This window comes from Oncorhynchus mykiss, chromosome 7 (assembly GCF_057628025.1).
Source record: "Oncorhynchus mykiss isolate SJ-2025 chromosome 7, ASM5762802v1, whole genome shotgun sequence".
Classification (NCBI taxonomy): Eukaryota; Metazoa; Chordata; class Actinopteri; order Salmoniformes; family Salmonidae; genus Oncorhynchus; species Oncorhynchus mykiss.
In genome coordinates this window covers 7,559,652-7,579,837 of record NC_143028.1, presented here as the reverse complement: position 1 = coordinate 7,579,837, position 20,186 = coordinate 7,559,652, and the positions used below count along the sequence as shown (strand labels likewise).

The 20,186-nt window shown below is 44.9% G+C and overlaps 2 protein-coding genes across 6 annotated transcripts; both read right to left on the bottom strand.

The window, feature by feature from the left end:
• Window positions 1–37: 37 nt before the first annotated feature.
• LOC110527322 (uncharacterized) lies at window positions 38–11,809 on the bottom strand. 5 transcript variants are annotated; one of them, XR_016497050.1, is made up of 14 exons: window positions 11,611–11,809; window positions 10,238–10,305; window positions 9,931–10,095; window positions 7,938–9,539; window positions 7,375–7,793; window positions 7,054–7,188; window positions 6,086–6,447; window positions 4,917–5,027; window positions 4,718–4,834; window positions 2,211–2,300; window positions 1,488–1,635; window positions 1,270–1,335; window positions 1,035–1,150; window positions 38–896 (listed from the first exon to the last, which is right to left on the bottom strand). XR_016497050.1 is itself a non-coding variant. In XM_036982615.2 (13 exons), the coding sequence occupies exons 1-13, from the start codon at window positions 11,691–11,693 to the stop codon at window positions 714–716; spliced, it is 3,519 nt and encodes a 1,172-aa protein (XP_036838510.2). In that variant the 5' UTR covers window positions 11,694–11,809; the 3' UTR covers window positions 38–713. The 5 variants fall into 5 exon arrangements, 1 of the variants encoding a protein (XP_036838510.2); XR_016497049.1 differs by having other exon boundaries at window positions 6,086–6,391; XR_016497051.1 differs by lacking the exon at window positions 2,211–2,300.
• A 422-nt stretch (window positions 11,810–12,231) lies between these two features.
• LOC110527323 (uncharacterized) lies at window positions 12,232–19,850 on the bottom strand. The gene is made up of 12 exons (XM_021608518.3): window positions 19,455–19,850; window positions 18,941–18,978; window positions 18,184–18,465; window positions 17,251–17,385; window positions 16,970–17,152; window positions 16,715–16,870; window positions 16,461–16,607; window positions 13,800–13,934; window positions 13,591–13,709; window positions 13,370–13,504; window positions 13,144–13,255; window positions 12,232–12,792 (listed from the first exon to the last, which is right to left on the bottom strand). Exons 1-12 carry the CDS (start codon window positions 19,562–19,564, stop codon window positions 12,719–12,721), a joined length of 1,626 nt encoding a protein of 541 aa, XP_021464193.2. The 5' UTR covers window positions 19,565–19,850; the 3' UTR covers window positions 12,232–12,718.
• Window positions 19,851–20,186: the final 336 nt, after the last annotated feature.

Sequence of the window (20,186 nt, the reverse complement as noted above, 5' to 3'; positions counted from 1 at the left end):
AAACAACATGAGAAAATGTACTTTACGCACACAGTCAAAGGATTGTATCATTTAATTAATCAGATAAAAACATTTTTATTTTGATATTCCAGACCATAACGGTTACCCACATCTCTTCGCTTTCAGCTAACACTTTACAATTGTTTTTATACAGACATTTTAAATAACGCTACCAACAAAAGCGGACTGAGAAAGCTCAACTTAAGACAGTAGTAAATGAATCTGTCCAAAATGAGACAGAACTATCAAGTGTGAATCACTTTGAAAATGAATGTTCCAAATGGGTAACATTTGATATTGACGATTTGGTCACGAGGAGAATAGTGGGGGTTTTCAAATTCTCCCAAAATGCATTAACACTATGCACTGCTTCTTGAAAACGTCATTTGAGCTTCAACACATAAGATAAACATTCAAAGTAGGATTTAAAAAACAGAGTTACGGAACTGTTTTAAAATATCAGTAAGTTTCTTTTGCTTACAGAGTAACACGATCTTCTAGTGTTGACCATTAGGCAACAGATACGGCTCTTCTGAATGCTTGTGGTGTGTAGGCCCAAAACAGAATAAGACTTGATAGAACGGACATTCCAATACAAATCATCGTTCCCTGGCGGGTGACTTCAAATTCTATATGTCCTTGTCAGCCAGAAGGGTCTGCGACTCAAGTGTGCAAGCGCTGTATCTCAGTCTGAGTGTGTTTCACTGTGTGTGTTAGACGTTGGAGGAGAACAGTGGGCCAGTGGTAGCAGTGGTGAACACAGGCCCTGTATAAAGCCCTGTGTCCCCTGCCACCTCTCCCATGGCCTGCAGAGCCACCGTAGCAGCCATGGCTTTGGCATGCTTCTTATTGGGACTGGCTGACGCGGGCTGGAAGTCTTGACCATTTACCACCACCTGGGGTACAGAGAGAGAGAGAGGAGGAAAGGGGATGAGAGAGAGGAAGAGGTTATAACACAAACCATCTGACAAAGTCATCCATAAACTAACAAACAAACCCATTCAAACCCACAGGCTTATAGCGCGTATCCACACCTTGAAAAGGAAGTTCTTGCGGTGGTCTGGGCCACTGTGGGTCACCATAACAAACTCTGGAGGAATCCACTTCTTCTTGTTACACATCTCCATCAGTGCAGACACCGGGTGCTTACCTTGGGGGGGGGGGGGGGGGGGGGGCAGATGGTCAATACATTCATTAAATCAATACAAAAAAAATGCAATATTGGTAAATTGAGTGAGAGTTAAAATCCTGTGTGTATGTTGTACTCACCCAGTAGATCCTTCATCACAACCATACCGCCCGACTTCTGAGTCTTCTCTCCCTCAGCCACCAGACCTACGGTCAGATTATACCCACATTATTAATCATCAATCACACATTATTAAGTATCATCAATAACACACATTATTAAGCATCATCAATAGCCTTCTGGAATAATATTGCGATGCATAATGCTTTGGTGGAAAGCATGGGTCACTTCATTTCACCTTTGCGGTCGGTCTTGAAGTCAATTATGATTGGCTCGACAGTGCCCTCGCGGTGTCGCCCTAGCCCCTCCCCCGTCCGCCATCCCATCTTCCTCATGAGAAACTCCCCTACTCCTCCCGACACCGGGGCTGCTCGCAAGAACTGGTCCTACAGAGAGAGAGAGGCAGGAGAGAAGGGAGGGAGAAAGAGAAGAGAATAACAGAAGAGAGAACCATGGAGTGAGGAGGAAGAGAGTGAAGAGGGAGAGGCAGAGGCGAAAGCAGACAATTAGTTTCTACCTTGAAAACATCTCAACCACCTCATCCAGTCACACCACTGTCACAGTCAGACTTGAGTTAGAGACTACCTTCAGGACAACTCACATGCCTCTGGATAACAGTGAGTGTGTGCGTGTGCGTGTGTGTTACTCTGTCTGTAGTAACCTCTACCCCTATGTGAAACACTAGAAATAACTGTGGTGGCAGCTTTTGAAAATTGTGTGTTTGAGAGAACATTTCTAGAGAAACTTCAAAACACATTAAGAATACAGATGAAATGAAATAAATTCTGTGGTGAAACTCAAGATACAGCCAAGAGACATTTCTTCACACATTATACCACATGTAGGTAAATAAGAGGGCGCTGTGCCTTGACACCTCATTTCTTTCTCTCACACACACACATTTTCTCTCACACACACGGTTACACAAGATGTATAGTAAGGCGCTGTGTGGTGTACGTACCTAGCCCCTCATCACCGGCCCAGCATCAGACAGGAAATGAGGGGGGCCTGACTGTGGCCATGGCAACAAGGACAGCTACAAGGACTGACCCTGAAACAAGTGTCCAATACACAGAGGTGAAAGTTCACAGGTCACCCCTGTGAACCCACACCTCTCTCCCTCTGCTCCAATCCAGACCCCTCTTATCGACCCCCTTCCTCGGGCTGCCCCAAGGACTGGGAGGAAGTTGCCCCTAGACACGTGGTCAGCTTGGAGTTAGGATTTGCGAAAGGGAAGCTGATCCTAGATCTGTGACTAGGAGCAACTTCTGACTGCAGCCTCCCCCAGGGCAAGGGAAAGAGCACAGGCATGTCCATGGACACCTGTAACTAGCCTAGGTCCCTCAGAACAGAGTTCTCCCTCAGGCAGTGGTCCTGAAGCTAATGTGCATGTTTTTGTTACAGCCCTAACCTATACAACTATGCTGGGATGGAACAAAATCCTGCACAGCCTAGACTAGGGTTGGAGACCACTGACTGGTCTAAAACTAGACCCCGCTCATCTACTGGGAAACGGAATGCACCAGGACTGGTTGCTGGGGGCACCCAACAACCACACAAACAACACAGTCCATATGCTGGTAATGCTAGCGTGCTGTAAATCAATGTTAGCTGCTGCAATGCTAGCGTGCTGTAAATCAATGTTAGCTGCTGTAAATCAATGTTAGCTGCTGCAATGCTAGCGTGCTGTAAATCAATGTTAGCTGCTGCAATGCTAGCGTGCTGTAAATCAATGTTAGCTGCTGTAAATCAATGTTAGCTGCTGCAATGCTAGCGTGCTGTAAATCAATGTTAGCTGCTGCAATGCTAGCGTGCTGTAAATCAATGTTAGCTGCTGTAAATCAATGTTAGCTGCTGCAATGCTAGCGTGCTGTAAATCAATGTTAGCTGCTGTAAATCAATGTTAGCTGCTGTAATGCTAGCAAAATGCATCACTAACATTAGTATGATCAATGCACTCTCATCCCTATATCACGTCTCTGAACATGTCCATGACATCTGCCCATAGCATCTGAAGGACGTGTCGTATTAAATGAAGAATGAACTCAGCTGATCCATCACTCTCTCTATAGCTAAATGTGACAATGTGTTACTTAACCAGAGAAAGAGAGATTCCTCAGGATGTGTCGTTTAAAACAGTAGCCCCGTCTCTGTGTGTTTACAGAGCTCAGGAAGGTTTAGGGTACAGTTACACCCACTGGCTTCAAACAGCCCACTATAGAAACACTACAGGGTAGGAGGGTTCAGACGGGGTCCACAGACAGAGGACTATGGTTATCTCTGGGCCTGATGACATTCTGTGTGACTGGGTGTGGGGGAGTGATAGGGAGACACCGCTTTAGGGAGACAGCGTGACGGTAGAGACTAAAGTAAACTGTCTTAGGGTGCATCTGAATAGTCTAAAGTCACTTCCTCACCTAACGTCCCCAACCATATCTGACCTGATCTGAAAAGGCAGGATAAGTAAAAGAAGTGCTTTTCCCTTTCCCCTGTTCTGAGATCAGTGTGAATCCAAGGAAAGAGACGAGGAAGCATCTTTAGACTACTGAGACGGACCCATAATCTCTGCCTTGCCCTGGGGTGCTAGAGGACAAGCGGGGGTTCTGGGGTCTGCAGACTTACTTCCAGCTCTCCTCTTCCTCCCCTCCCTCCCTCTTTCATTCTCCAAGTCCCTATTCCGACTCCGAGGGGGACTCTATTTAGTGCACAGACCAGAGCACCACTAGTAGACGGGTGTCAGACCAGAGCACCACTAGTAGCCGGGTGTCAGTACTGCATTTGCACCTGCTTTGGTAAGAATGTCACATGTAAGGAATCTGCATCACTACCCTTAACATGGTGTACCCACTTCACAGGAAATGTAATTAGTCAGAATGTGTGTGTGTGTGTTGCGGGGGAGGGGTGGGGGGTGATTGAAGTGCAGGGAGATGTTTGTTCATCTCTGTATGTCAGATTAAAGATTCAAGTCTGGGTTCATCATGTTACCACTGTTACAGACTGCAGTGCAAATATCAGGCTGAGGCAACATAAACAAGAGGCTTCCTTTACAGCCAGAGCATCTTTTTCTGACGCAGACAGAAACACACAATACAGACAACAGATGCTCACTCACACACACATCAGTAAACTATGTGCGTTAGAGCTAACAAGGGTTGCCATGGTAGCAGTGGACCCCACGTTTCAGGGACGTTACATCTGACCTGGATTTCACTGAGTAACAGTGGAACTACTCCATTCTAACCCAGTGTGTTCTTCATCAACAGAACACTTGTCAAACTAAATACAGTATATGTCTGGCTCTATGCGTACAGCCATTCAGTTATTTGACTAGGGCTGGGTGGTGATTAGGGAGCAGGCTGTGGAAGGCGTGTGAAGTGGGTACACCAGTGGGCATGGGCGATGCAGACACCTGTAGGGTAGTGGGGTGGTATGTTTGGGGTGGGGAGCGGGTAAGACAGTGGACGGTACCTTTTTAATCCAGGCCTGTGGTCCGCTGTTGGACAGCTCCTCTGAGCTGAGCACCGTTGCTCCAGTAGAACCTGTAAACAGACCAGGGATGGTGTTGGACTGGGCCCATGCATCCACCTAACAGAGAGGAAGGTTTTAGTGTGTGAGAAAGGAGGTGGAAAGAGTGTACATTATGCTTCTACGAACGCCTGTTGTTTACCTGTTCCTGAGCACGGCTGAGCATGCAGATGGCGCTGACGTCGTACGGGTTCTCGGCCAGACGCTTCTGGGCCTTCATCCTCTCACCAACTGCCTGGGTGATGTCTACAGGCTAGAGGGGGAGACACAGGAGTCAGCGCCACACACACACACACTCACACGTCATTCATGCAAAAACACAATACTACACACACACACACACACACACCCCCCAATGAACAGCCGGTAAAACGAATAAGGAAAATCCATTCACCATACAAGAAAGAAATCTAGACTTATTCCATGAGACCTAGATCAGTTGTTATATGAAACTACTTACATCTATGTAGTCATCAGTATTTGTCTTTTTTTTTATTTTTTAGAGTCATCAGTATTAGTACAGTTGTACACCCCCCCAAAAAATAAAACGCAACCTGTGGAATTTCAGCCAGCTTTGTTTAATAACAGTTGCATCAAATACAAAAAAAGCACAAATTAACAACAAGGTCACGGATGACGTCACCTGATTTCTCATTGGTCTGCCCATCTGACGATTGATGACTGATCGATAACTCAATTCTAAACCACTTGTCATCGCCTGGGAGTCAGATTATTAAATGGTATTGCTCTGAGATTTGAGAGGTCAAATAATGCCCTTGATTGTACATTCAATTTGGAATTGGTGGGGAGGAGGAGGGTCAGTGTTTATATGCCGCCCTCAGAAACAGCTATTCCAGCTAAACCCAGTCAATGCTGCTATAGGGTCAGATGACGAGCACAGGTATGGCATTCTAACTAAACTCACCATACCATCTAAACCAGTGGTTCCCAAATATTTTTCATCCTGCTGAGCATGACAACCCACCTAAGGCTTTTGGACTTTTCTACTTTAAAATCAACCACATCAATGTTTCTAGCTACTTTGTGTAACAATAGAACCTGGTCTCAAACTACATCCCAATAGGAATCAGCAGTGACCTACCATTTCAGAAACCACTGATCCAAACCACTACATGTGGTAAAACACTGGGTTAAAACTAAAATCACATTTTTAAAACATATGATTTTGAAATGCATAATATCTCAACTCACTTTCTCTCCCTCCTACATGACAACTCTCCTAAAACCCCCTCATCTCTCTTAGTGTCACCTTACCCCCTCCTCCCCCTCCCCCTCCCCTCCGTATCCCACCTGTAGCGGCGGCTCCGGGAACACACTATCACTCTCCTTGACGACCGCTGGCTCCTCCGTTGCCACGGACACCGTAGACAAAGGCGCATCCCCAGGCGAAGTTTCCTTGGCAGCCGTTGCCAATGCCTTGGTCGCCGCCACCTTGGCCTTTTCCGCCTTCTTGTCGACGGTCACCCACTCTCCGTAAGCCCCTCCCCCGTCGCCCTCCTTCTTCCTGTGCTGGGAGCCCGACGACACCGGGAACTCCTTGGCGAACGCCGCCTCGCTCCGAACCGCCAACGCCGGCGATGGACGCACGGATGCGTTCTGAGAGAGGAGGAGGGGCAGCACAGGAGTAGGAGGGGCGGGGGGAGGGGGGATTACTGTTTAAAAAATGGGAGGAAAAAATATAAAAAGACAAAGAGGTGTGTTTCAACAAGGGGAATGGTTGAAGAGGAATGGCTGGTTATCATAGCAGGTATTGGGCCCAGTCTCAATCAGGGAGATGTATCTCCAGTGCACTTCAACCAGCAAACTTCACTCACATGACTGAGGTCTCCTTGGGATGGAAGTTTGTGGGAAAGTGCAAAAGAGTATAAATCTACCTGGTTTGGTTCTGGGCCCAAGGAGGCTTGCTGTCTGCTTTGCCCATTGCCTATGTTGGCTCAATAGGAAAAACAGTCTTATGTTGTAAAATGTTATGTGGCAGCAATAGAAACAGCTCTTAACATCAGCCCAGGGCAAAACAGACAGCATACTGCAGTTCACTTCAACCATTCACCCAGTTAGGCACATTTCTTCAGTCCCACATAGTATCTAAACAGTAACTAGTCTTTAACTATGTTCAAACAGTAACTATGTTCTGAAAATTACATATCAGTTCAAACTGCCTCGATACATTGTTTATTAATAAGGAAATGTTTAAGCTCAAAATGTACTGTATATTAATGAGAGACATGATGCTGTGTGTGTGTGTTCCATGTTCTTACATTGAGGCTGAAGGAGATGCCCTTGACCTCCCTCAGGGCGGCTCGTCCAAACGGTTTGCCGTCGTCCTCGTCGTCAGATATACGGGGTTCAGCGAGGGCCAGCTCCCCTCCCTTCTCCACAATCTTCTTACACTTCTACAGAAACACACAGGACACAGCTAGAGGGTCAGTGTTTCCATTTCCACATACAATTGAATGTCTTGTGTTTTATTATGAAAAGGGTGCAGGACTACATTTTGCACCAGGACAAATGCTTAGTAAATCTTCTCCAAAGCATATTATTACTTGATTATCATCATCATGACATTGAAGAGCACTTACGTCAGTGAACTCCTTGATGCTGATGCTGTTTGCCTGCTTGGCCACCTTCCTCTTCACATCCTCGATGGTGGCCATGTTGGGCTGGGGTGGACCTGGCGGGGGCTTGTTGGTGATGCTGGGGAGCGGGGCCATCTGGTGCATGGAGGCCATAGATCCCATACTGGCCAGGGCAGCAGTCATTGTGGCAGCTGTCATGCTAGCCATGGCTGCATTCATGGTCATGCTCATAGGCATGTTCATAGACATGTTCATGGGCATGTTCATATTCATGGGCATGGAGAAGGACATGGGGTTGTTGGGGCTGGGTAAAGGCAGCTGGAGGACAGCTTTGGGTCGCAGGCTCTCTGGGATGGGTATCCCTGCCTTGGCACACATGGCGGCTGCATTAGCCTTAGCAATCTCCAGTAACTGGTCTTTATCTGTGAGGAGGGATGAGTAACACATCACAAACTTGCATTGAGACTTACTGTACACCGGTGTTTTTGTCAAGTTACCATTGGGGAAAATAAAGTTATTCAATTCAAATACATTGATCATTCAAAAGAATGTAATGACATGCTTACCCAGCTCTGTGAGTCGTGGCGGGCTTTTGCTGGTGTCGCGGTTGTTGCGTGCCGGAGACCTCTTCTTGCGGAGGATAAGGACTGGGGAGTGGCTTGGCTCACGCTTCCAACGGTCCCTCTGGCTCAGCTGGTGGCTGCCGAATGCACCCCTACCCCTCCGCCGCGAACCGGAGCGTGACCTTGACCTCTTTGACCTCCGAGCAGGAGACCGTGACTTGGATCGTTTCCTTTTCGGTGACCTAGACTTCGAGCGCTTGTTCCGCGTTCTGGACTTGGACCGTGATTTCTTCTTTCTCGTCCCGGACTTTGAGCGAGACTTCTTCCTCCGAGACGGCGTCCTGGACTTCCTCTTGCGGCTTGGCGACGAGGACCTCGATTTCCTTTTCCTCCCCGGAGACTTGGATCTGGACCTCCTCTTCTTGGAGGACTTTGCATCAGAGCGTTTCTTCTGATCAGGAGACTTTGACCTCGACTTTTTCCTCTTTGAAGGAGACCTGGACTTTGAAGATTCTCCTTCCTTCTCTGTCGTCTCTGCCTCTCCAGATGTTGGCTGTGGTTTAGGTTGAGGTGAGGCAGGCAGCTCTTCACCCTGAGGTGTCACCTTGTCTCCTCCACTAGCATCTGTTTTGGGGGGTAAGGAATCTACAGAGCCATCCAAGGTTTCTGAAGTAACAGGTCCATCCGATTCCCCTGGCTCACCAGTTGGCTGGCAGCTGTGGTTAGGATCAGAGGCTGACGTTGACTGGTGGTCAGTGGAGGCCTCATGCTGCTCACCTGAAGGCACCTCAGGAGGAATAGGGCACTTCTGTGGAGACGTCAGACATTCAGAGGGCTGGGAGGAAACGGCTGGCTCTCCCTTACTGCTGTCGCCTAAGAAGGGTATTGGCTTCCACCCTCCTCCAGTGGGGGTGGCCATATTGACGACACCCTCAATGCTGCTTCCGGAAGCTAGGGCTGGCGGATCGATAGGAACCATTAAGTTTTCGTCTTTCACAGCAGACTCATCTTCAGCCAGGTCAGCAGAGGGATCCTTCTCGGCCGATTGGCTGTCTCTTGAGGCAGACCTGGATTTGGATTTGTCGTTTCTGGAAGGAGAGGGAGATCCTGAACTCATCTCTCGGTGTCTCGACTGAGATCTCGTCTTAGATTTCGATCGCCTTCTGGATCTCGATCTAGACCGTCTGTCTTTCTTCAAGATCACGAGGGACCTTGACCGGGTTCTCCTGCCTCTCCTGGCAGACCCAGACCTTCTAGAATGTGACCCGGACCTCCGGTGCCGTGATCTGGAACGTGTGTGTCCGCCACGTCTTCTACCGGACCTCGATCTGGATCTCCCTCTCCTGTCCCTGGATCTGGACCTGCGCTTGCCTGAACGAGACCGTGAGCATCTGGAGGAGGACTTTTCCGGACACTTCTCCTCTAGTTTAGGGATGATATCAGGCAGATCCTGAGGTTTGCTCTCCTTGTTCCCAGGCTGAGGCTTCGACTCGGACTCCGACCCAGATGAGCTGTTGGACTTGTCACCATCTTTCTTCTGCTTTTTTTTCTTCTTCTTCCCAGAATGTCGTTTATGCCGCTTGGATCTCCCGTCATCCTCTTCCCCTGTGGAATTAATGACAATATTTTAGAAATGAATCATCATGACATTTGACTCAATGGTGCAATATGTAGAAATTGACATTACCTGGTTGCTAAAAATTGTTTGTGACAAAAAGCAACATTTTTGTGTAGAGAATCACTGTACCATCTAGCTAAACAGCTGTGAAATATATTTTCAATAACCCAAAACATTGTAAAATGGCGTAAACAGATCTACCATCAAACTTGCGTTCAATGAGAATGACAGATCTAGAACTCACATTTCAATGTGAATTGCGTCGTGCACAAAGCTACATAATAGACCTTTAAGTAGTCTGCTGATTATTAACATCAAACTGAAAAGGTCCACCACTGCTGTTATGCATATGCTTAGTAGTATCTTGAGACTATTTACCGGTCTTTGCCTTGTCTCCATCAGAGTCTGCTGCTGATTCTGAGCCGCTCTCTTTCTCTTCCTTACGTTTCTTCTTTTTGCTTTTGTGTTTCTTGTGCTTCTTGTGCTTCTTATGTTTCTTTTGTGGGACAGCACCCTCTTCCTTATTGGCTACACCATCTTTATCTGCATAAATAATACAGTACATTACAATTTCATTTGAAATAGATGCTTTCACCTGATCAAAACTGTAGTATCAGTGCAAAAAGGAAAGGAGCAGAGAGAATATCACTTTGGACTATTGAGATACAGTCCTTGTGTTACTGACCTTGTGTGTTGTTGATCCCATCTGCTCCTTCTGCAGTTTTACCATTGGGATGGCCTTCATCTGTCAGACTTAATAGAGGGAATGCAGGTATGAGATGACACCTGTACTTGAACTTACAGTAGGTTCACTCAACTTTCTTATCAGCAAGGGTCTTGGTTTTTAACATGACACTGGACACAACTAATGGACAATATATATATATATATAAGTGTGTATGAGCTTGAATGATTAACGTAGTCTACATAATAACTGACGGGGCTTGTAAGTAAGCATTTCACTGAAAGGTCTACTACACCTGTTGTATTCGGCTCATGTGACTGACAAAAATAAAATGTGATTTGACATGCGAGGTAGGGGTGGGTATAATTTGTGGGACGTTCCAACAGGAATCTGTTCTAGAAACTTCGTAAATAACAAGGTTGCCAACAACAACATTGTATAGCGGCAGAATCAGATACCGGGTAGGGAGTGGGCTATTTCACTAAATGTGTCACTCACCACGTTTATTCCGAAAAATGTCTGTCTTCACTCTGTTAGCCTATGGACAAACATTAAGAATAAGCTACGTGGTGGGTTGATGCCTATTTGGCAGCTAGTTAGCTAGGTGAATTGATCATTCTTTGTATGCGTTGTTTGTTGGCAACCTTGTACTTTACGACGTTTTTGGAACAGATTCCTGTTGCAACGTTACACAAATTATACCCACCCTGCGAGGTGGCTACTGTTAGTGAAAACGCTGTTCATGTTTGGGTGTGTACTGTCTGTCTGTTATAAACTGTCGGTGTAGTGAGGTGGCCACTGTTAGTTATTTAGCGTTAACCTCAAATTAGAACGTGACTGTGTAACGTGAAAACTCAAAGACATAACTAAGTCCCCGGCATTGCTTTTGACATAAGTTAGTTAGCTACATTTAAAATCCAGGTAAACCAAAATGCGTGTGTGTAAATGATGTGCATTGCCTTTGCACACTGTGTAACGTGTTGGGGGAGTTCTAGCAAAGAGATCGCGTCCTGGTAAACTGCTAACGTTGGCTTGTTAGCAATCCACATTTAGCATGATTAGCTAGCTAGGAAGGTGCGTAGTGCTTACAAGCCCTGTACCTGGTGCCACGTTAGCTACCTGGTTTGCTTGGACCCAATAACCACAGTATAATCATCTTTGCAAGAACCAACCCAGGAGACTATCGTGTTATTAGTCAGGTAGTTAGCTAGCTAAATACGTTGTAGCCACAACAACTGCATGCCTTGCACTTTGTACTGCCGGACACGCAAGCTAGCTAACCTTGTAGGCCAGCACAGAAAAGTATACATTTCTCAAATTGCCCGAACAAACTATTCATGCCAGTAATGTAGGATGTATAAAAACATATTTACATGATATCTTGACTCTCATCTTCAATTTCTTTTATTTTATTTACTACGAAATCGCGAAAAATTTGCTCGATGTTGGCCGCCATGTCTTTAGTAATCCCTCAATGTGTTTTCCGCGGCGCCCGTTCAGCGCATGTGCAGCAGCATAGACCGACACCGGTCGTTGGTTGCAACCCATCTCACATCGACAGACTGAAAACGCAGTTCATGTTTGGGTGCGTACTGTCTTTGCCTATGTCTGTTATAAACTGTCGGTGTAGTGAAGCACTTCGTTTATCTATTGGTCTCACTTTTGTAGTTTTCCTCAAGCTAATTGTTTTCTCGAAGTATTTTTGTTCATATAGACAGGCAGTAGATAGTAGTCTAGCCTATTGTATAATTTATGACTACCTGCCATACAGGAGTGTCTCATTCATAAGCGTGGACAAAGATTATACGATTTGGATCAGTTGGTTCCAGTTAATTTATTTTGGATTTCATTATACAGTATGTACTATTCAAACAGTATATTCAGACAGTTGGAGTAGGGGAAGAGTTTGGACCTGTTGCGTCATTGAAACAGCTTCAGGCACAACACATCTCCAGCTGTTTTCATTTCACAATGAACACAAGAGACACACCATGTAAAATGCTCCGTTTTTATTTTAAGAAGGGAGGACATACAACTTAATACAAACAGGATGCAGATGGTTTATGGTTCACAGGATTACTGCATGGAAACAGAATGTGTAGAATGGATATATATATTTTTTAATCTATGTTTTTTAATGTCACTCAAGATGGTGACAGAATAGAACACTTCAATAGAACACTTCATGTGTTGACATCACTTGGTTACTGGTTACTGGTGAGACCTGATATCACTACCAATGGGGGGGGGGATTACCCATAGATAAACGAAGTGCTTCACTACACCGACAGCTTATAACAGACAGAGGCAAAGACAGTACGCACCCAAACATGAACAGCGTTTTCTCTATTGTGTGGGACCTCCATCAGGTTCTGTTGCCTTCTATGTATGTTACAACTTTCCATTGAGTGACAAGTCCCTTTCATAGTGCATTGTAATGTCCATTCTACTTATTCTAATTCTACAGTTAGTGCATGCCTCTTATGCTGCCATGGGGAAGGAGCAGATGGAAGCTCTCTTCAGTTCACAGTCCACTGCTGTCCACCAGCTTTCATCTGGGAGAGGGAACAAATAACAATGTTGTTAAATGGACCACTCATATACCATATAATCCAATTTTAAGGATCTAACTTTGATTGTGTCTAATAGACCTTTTGATTAAAACAGTATCAGAATGTTATGGTCATGAAAGAACAGAAATCTTATAATACAATATGCTCTCATAACCAAAACCAAGTTCATCTGGGTCCTTCCCAGACTTTTTATGATTTATAGCCTTATTTATCAACAGTCTCTAAGGTAGCATTTCACAATATAACCTGTTATTTATAGAAAATATTATGTTGTTAATACTTAAAAGGTTGTCAATATAGATATCAAATACTTTTTAAAGGTATGAGTCTCACCAATTCTGAACATCTCCAGACAAGCCTGCTTGTCTGTCTGTGTGTCTGGGTGACCGGGCATCCAATCACTGTAGCCCCAGGGGGACCCGTCGGTCCACTCTGACTGCTTATCCTGCAGGGGTCACAACACACACACACATACACACCATTAAAACTCTTGGAAAATGGCTTGGTTACTATTAGACATTCTGATTGAACAAGAGTGAGGGGGTGATGGAGTACTGACCTTCACGACTCCACCCAGCCAGGTGAGGACGGGACTCTTGGTGGCCCTGATCACCATAGAGACCAGGCGGGAGTGCAGGTCGCCGTTGGTTACGGAGGCCAGGTGTCCGTGAGGGGAGAGAATGCTGCAGGAGGACTGGACGCACACACACACACACAAATATTAGGAGAGCTGTTTGTTTAAGAGAAAAGTGAATATGACTGACTGGGTGTATATTTCACCTCTGCCTCACTGAAGGTCATTAGTGTGGGGTTGAACTGATAGCAGTGGCCATCGATGACCTCACCAACACACTCTTTCTCTGAGTGAGTCTCAGCCTTAGCACTCACCAGCCTGTCATCTACAGGGAGAAGGAGAGCAAGCATACTCCATCAGTACACAAACACACACATACTGTACACACACATACTGTGCACACAAACACTCTCACCCTGAGGTGTCAGTTTCATGCTTCTCTCCATCTCTCCAACAGGCCTGATGATGCGTCCGCTCCTGATGTCCATCAGAGTTTTCTGGGAGTTCTCGGTTCCCTGTTTGAACTCATCCACAGAGGAAGGAGTGTACACTGGAGAGAGAGAAAGAGAATATACACTGAGTGTACAAAACATTATGAACGACTTTCCATGACATAGACTGACCAGATGAATCCAGATGAAAGCTATGATCCCCTTCTGATGTCCTTTGTTAAATCCACTTCAATCAGCTTAGATGAAGAGGAGGGGACAGGTTAAAGACTGATTTTTAAGTCTTGAGACAATTAAGACATGGGTTGTGTATGTGTTCCATTCAGAGTATGAATGGGCACGGCAAAATATTTAAGTGCCTTTAAACGGGGTATGGTAGTATGTGCCAGGCGCACCAGTTTGTGTCATGAACTGCAATGCTGCTGGGTTTTTCACGCTCAACAGTTTCCTGTGTGTATCAACAATGGTCCACCACCCAAAGGAAATCCAGCCAACTTGACACAACTGTGGGAAGCATTGGAGTCAACATTGGCCAGGATCCCAGTGGGATGCTTTTCCTTATAGAGTCCATGTCCCAATGAATTGAGGCTGTTCTGAGGGCAAAAGGGGGGGTGCAACTCAATATTAGGAAGGTGTTCTTAATATTTTGTACACACAGTGTATATAACCCTAAATACACTGCTTAAAAAAATAAAGGGTACACTAAAATAACACATCCTAGATCTGAATGAATGAAATAATCTTATTAAATACAAAATCACAAAAATTATCAATGGAAATCAAATGTATCAACCCATGGAGGTCTGGATTTGAAGTCACACTAAACATTAAAGTGGAAAACCACACTACAGGCTGATCCAACTTTGATGTAATGTCCTTAAAACAAGTTAAAATGAGGCTCAGTAGTGTGTGTGGCCTCCACGTGTATGACCTCCCTACAACGCCTGGGCATGCTCCTGATGAAGTGGCGGATGGTCTCCTGAGGGATCTCCTCCCAGACCTGGACTAAAGTATCCGCCAACTCCTGGACAGTCTGTGGTGCGTTTACTCAAAGCTACTCATCATTGTGTTTACTTGATAGCTACCTACACAAATAGCTAGCTAGAACAGTGTTAATAAGATACATTCATTAAAAAGATTAAAAGCAATACAAATAAAAGTTCTCCAGTAGGCATCTACTGAGGGAGCTAAGAGCTGGATATGTACACCATGTGGCTAAACTACAAACCACTAGTTACCTAACTAAACACCTAGCTAGTAAGATAACTGGATGGAGCGAGACATGATGTCCCAGATGTGCTCAATTGGATTCAGGTCTGGGGAACGGGCAGGCCAGTCCATAGCATCAATGCCTTCCTCTTGCAGGAACTGCTGACACACTCCAGCCACATAACTAACTCTGTGCCGTTGTATCTGTCGAACTGCTTTGCTTTATCTTGGCCAGGTCGCAATTGTAAATGAGAACTTGTTCTCAACTTGCCTACCTGGTTAAATAAAGGTAAAATAAATAATAAATAAATAAAACATGAGGTCTAGCATTGTCTCGCATTAGGAGAAACCCAGGGCCAACCGCACCAGCATATGGTCTCACAAGAGGTCTGAGGATCTCATCTCGGTACCTAATGGCAGTCAGGCTACCTCTGGCGAGCACATGGAGGGCTGTGCGGCCCCCCAAAGAAATGTCACCCCACACCATGACTGACCCACCGCCAAACCGGTCATGCTGGAGGATGTTGCAGGCAGCAGAACGTTCTCCACGGCGTCTCCAGACTATGTCACGTCTGTCACATGTGCTCAGTGTGAACCTGCTTTCATCTGTGAAGAGCACAGGGCGCCAGTGGCGAATTTGTCAATCTTGGTGTTCTCTGGCAAATGCCAAACGTCCTGCACGGTGTTGGGCTGTAAGCACAACCCCCACCTGTGGACGTCGGGCCCTCATACCACCCTCATGGAGTCTGTTTCTGACCGTTTGAGCAGACACATGCACATTTGTGGCCTGCTGGAAGTCATTTTGCAGGGCTCTGGCAGTGCTCCTCCTGCTCCTCCTTACACAAAGGCGGAGGTAGCGGTCCTGCTGCTGGGTTGTTGCCCTCCTACGGCCTCCTCCACGTCTCCTGATGTACTGGCCTGTCTCCTGGTAGTGCCTCCATGCTCTGGACACTATGCTGACAGACACAGCAAACCTTCTTGCCACAGATCACATTGATGTGCCATCCTGGATGAGCTGCACTACCTGAGCCACTTATGTGGGTTGTAGACTCTGTCTCATGCTACCACTAGAGTGAAAGCACCGCCAGCATTCAAAAGTGACCAAAACATCTGCCAGGAAGCATAGGAACTGAGAAGTGGTCTGTGGTCACCACCTGCAGAACCACTCCTTTATTGGGGGTGTCTTGCTAATTGCCTATAATTTCCACCTGTTGTCTATTCCATTTGCACAACAGCATGTGACATTTATTGTCAATCAGTGTTGCTTCCTAAGTGGACAGTTTGATTTCACAGAAGTGTGATTGACCTGGAGTTACATTGTGTTGTTTAAGTGTTCCCTTTATTTTTTTGAGCAGTGTACTTATTTCCTTTTTTAGAGATTACAATTTCAGAAAATGTAACATTTGAAAGCCCTGTACCTGGTGCCACTCTCCTGTCCATCTCACTGATGTGTTCCTTGACTAGGCCGGTGTTCAGGTTCATAATGAATCGTCTGGAGGGCTCTGTTCCCTGTCTACGTTCCTCTACTGGGATGCTCCGGACCTCAGCCTCGACCAGCCTCACATCTACAGGGAGAAGGAGAGGGCCACTGAATAAGCAATTCAAGTGGACAGGCTTTTAGATATATATATATATTTAGTGTATATCAAAAAAAGACAAACTTCTGTTGTACTTTGGAATCTGTCTCTCTCATCCTGAAGTATCTGTTTCATGCTTCTCTCCATCTCTCCAACAGGCCTGATGATGCGTCCGCTCCTGATGTCCATCAGAGTTTTCTGGGAGTTCTCGGTTCCCTGTCTAAACTCATCCACAGAGGAAGGAGTGTACACTGGAGAGGAGAGGAGCAGGGGACAAAGACAATATATAAAACCCCAAATGAAAAAATAAATACAATTTCTGGATAATGTAACATTTCAAAGCCCTGTACCTGGTGCCACTCTCCTGTCCATCTCACTGACGTGTTCCTTGACGAGGCCGGTGTTCAGGTCCATGATGAAGCGTCTGGAGGGCTCTGTTCCCTGTCTGCGTTCCTCCACTGGGAGACTCCCAGGCAGAACATCAGCCCTCACCCATCCTCCCACTCTCCTCCGGACTGGGACCTCCATAGGCTCTGGATAGGAAATACATGGGTTAAGTGCTCAAGAAAGTTTTAGTATATTCCCTCTCTATTACAATTACAAATACACACATAAACACATACTCTCTCACCCTGAGGAGTCATTATCATGCTTCTCTCCATCTCTCCGACAGGTTTGATGATGCGTCCGCTCCTGATGTCCACCAGAGTCTTCTGGGAGTTCTCGGTTCCCTGTCTGAACTCATCCACAGAGGGAGGAACGTACACTGGAGAGAGAGAGAGATATACAGACACAATATCAGTTACACTGTTTTCATCCATATCAGTTACACTGTTTTCACCCATAATCAGTTACACTGTTTTCAGCCATATCTGTTACACTGTTTTCAGCAATATCTGTTACACCGTTTTCAGCCATATCAGTTACACTGTTTTCAGCCATATCAGTTACACTGTTTTCACCCATATCAGTTACACTGTTTTCACCCATATCAGTTACACTGTTTTCACCCATATCAGTTACACTGTTTTCACCCATATCAGTTACACTGTTTTCAGCAATATCAGTTACACTGTTTTCAGCCATATCAGTTACACTGTTTTCAGCCATATCAGTTACACTGTTTTCAGCCATATCTGTTACACTGTTTTCAGCAATATCTGTTACACCGTTTTCAGCCATATCAGTTACACTGTTTTCAGCCATATCAGTTACACTGTTTTCACCCATATCAGTTACACTGTTTTCACCCATATCAGTTACACTGTTTTCACCCATATCAGTTACACTGTTTTCAGCAAAATCAGTTACACTGTTTTCAGCCATATCAGTTACACTGTTTTCAGCCATATCAGTTACACTGTTTTCAGCCATATCTTTTACACTGTTTTCAGCAATATCTGTTACACTGTTTTCAGCAAGCCTTATCTTCCAAAGCTAATGTCTGTAGGACTGCTAGAAAACCTGTGCTTTCTGTGTCCAGGGGAGAAAGACAATATATAAAACCCTAAATGTAAAAAATAAATACAATTTCTGGATAATGTAACATTTCAAAGCCCTTTACCTAGTCCCACTCTCCTGTCCATCTCGTTGATATGTTCCTTGACGAGGCCGGTGTTCAGGTCCATGATGAAGCGTCTGGAGGGCTCTGTTCCCTGTCTGCGCTCCTCCACTGGGACGCTCCGGGGCAGAACCAGGACCTTGCGATCCTGAAGTCTACCTCTAGGGGATGACACAACATGATCCCTCACTGGGACGCTCCAGGGCAGAACCAGGACCTTGCGATCCTGAAGCCTACCTCTAGGGGGTGCCACTACATCATCCCTCAGTGGGGCAGCATGGAGACCTGGGGGGACACAACATACAATCAGTAAATATTATAATCTAGAGCAAAAATGGGGGAGGCATGGTCAGATTTATACATACACACACTTGCAAAAATGAACATACTCATGCACGCACCCACATGCACACACGTGCATGCATGCCAGCCCACAAACACACTGCCCTTGAACTTTGACCTTGTTATACAAGGCATGCGCTTATTTTGATCAGACAAGAACATACATTGAGAAAGAACCACTGCACTATTGGTACAATTATTAACCACTGTGCCAGAAAAATAATCTAACATGATAAGAATTTATTGTAACAAAGTCCAAAAGAGCAAGGAATAAGTCCAACGTTACAGTACATTGATATAGTGAAATGTAGTCATTTTGCATAAGCAGTCTATACTGTAATATTTCAGTTATTCTCAATTTGAGGAATCTCGTCTGTCAAAAAAAAAAAAAAAACATTAAAAACTTTCAGAATCTTACTTGACAAAGCCAGGAGCAACAACGTAAACGTCAACATCCTGTGAACAAGACAAGAAGTAAAGAAGAGAAAAAGTGGATGAGAGAGAATGGTGGTGTCTAAATGTACATAGTGTCTGAATGTATATACTGTATCTACCTAACTCAGACAGGTCATCTCACCTGATGGTTGTAGGGTGAACGCAGCTGTGTAGTGCTCTGTGACTGTTCTCAATCTAAAAGTCTCACTGTCTCTCTTAGCTTTTAGTCCAAGTACCTCTGCTCAGTTCCTGTCCAGTTTACCAGTGCCTTAGCCTCTCCCTTCACTTAGATAATGTTTCGACCTTAGTGTCTATATAACATTGGGTTCTAAGTATGTGAGTAGCTAGCCTACATTGACTGTGTGTATGTGTGTCTGTGTCAAATACGTTTTCCTTTTATAAATAATATATATACTGTCTATATACCATTTAGCCGACGCTCAGTCTGTGTATCTTTGTTTGTGTGTATTGAGTGTGCGTAGTTGTATTTCACTTACCTGTATGGTGAACAGGTGGAGGTCTGGAGACTCAGAAAGTGATTTGAGGAAAGAAAAGACTCACTGGTCAATAAGTATGCAGCAGCAGCAATAAAGATGATAAGGGGCATGTACTCTCTGATATTAACACAAACAGTTCAAATGAAATCCCAAGTTCAAGAACATTGGGAAACAGCAGCAATCCCATTAAAAAAAAATTCAGATAATTGTCAATAAGACTTTACCTCGTTTCACCGTTTTATAAACATTTTGGATTCCCGCCATATCCCAATGTTTTTTAACTTGGGATTTCATTGGAAGTCATTGTCACGTATGGCAAGGCATCCAGCTAATAAAGTGAGATATAATAAATAAAGCGCACCTGTTACCCACTCCACACTAGCACGAACAGTATTGAATGATTTTTTTTATTTAAAAAAAATATATCAGTGACATTTGATCAAATGACTTTATTCCATTAAAACTGCCCTGTGTAAGCCACTAAAAGTATAACACATATCTGGTATGCTACACCATATATAATCTTATGAATGAAGGGAAAAGAGACTTGTGGTAGTTAATCATTCTTCCCATAATGAGTTTTGAGTAATAATTTCCCTTTCAGCTCATATTCGGATTTTGAGGATAAGAGTACTTTTCAAGACCACAGTAGACAATTTAAAACTAGTTTTCAAAATCATCATGCACCATGCGCTAACATTTGGTTACATTATGGAATACATGATATAATAC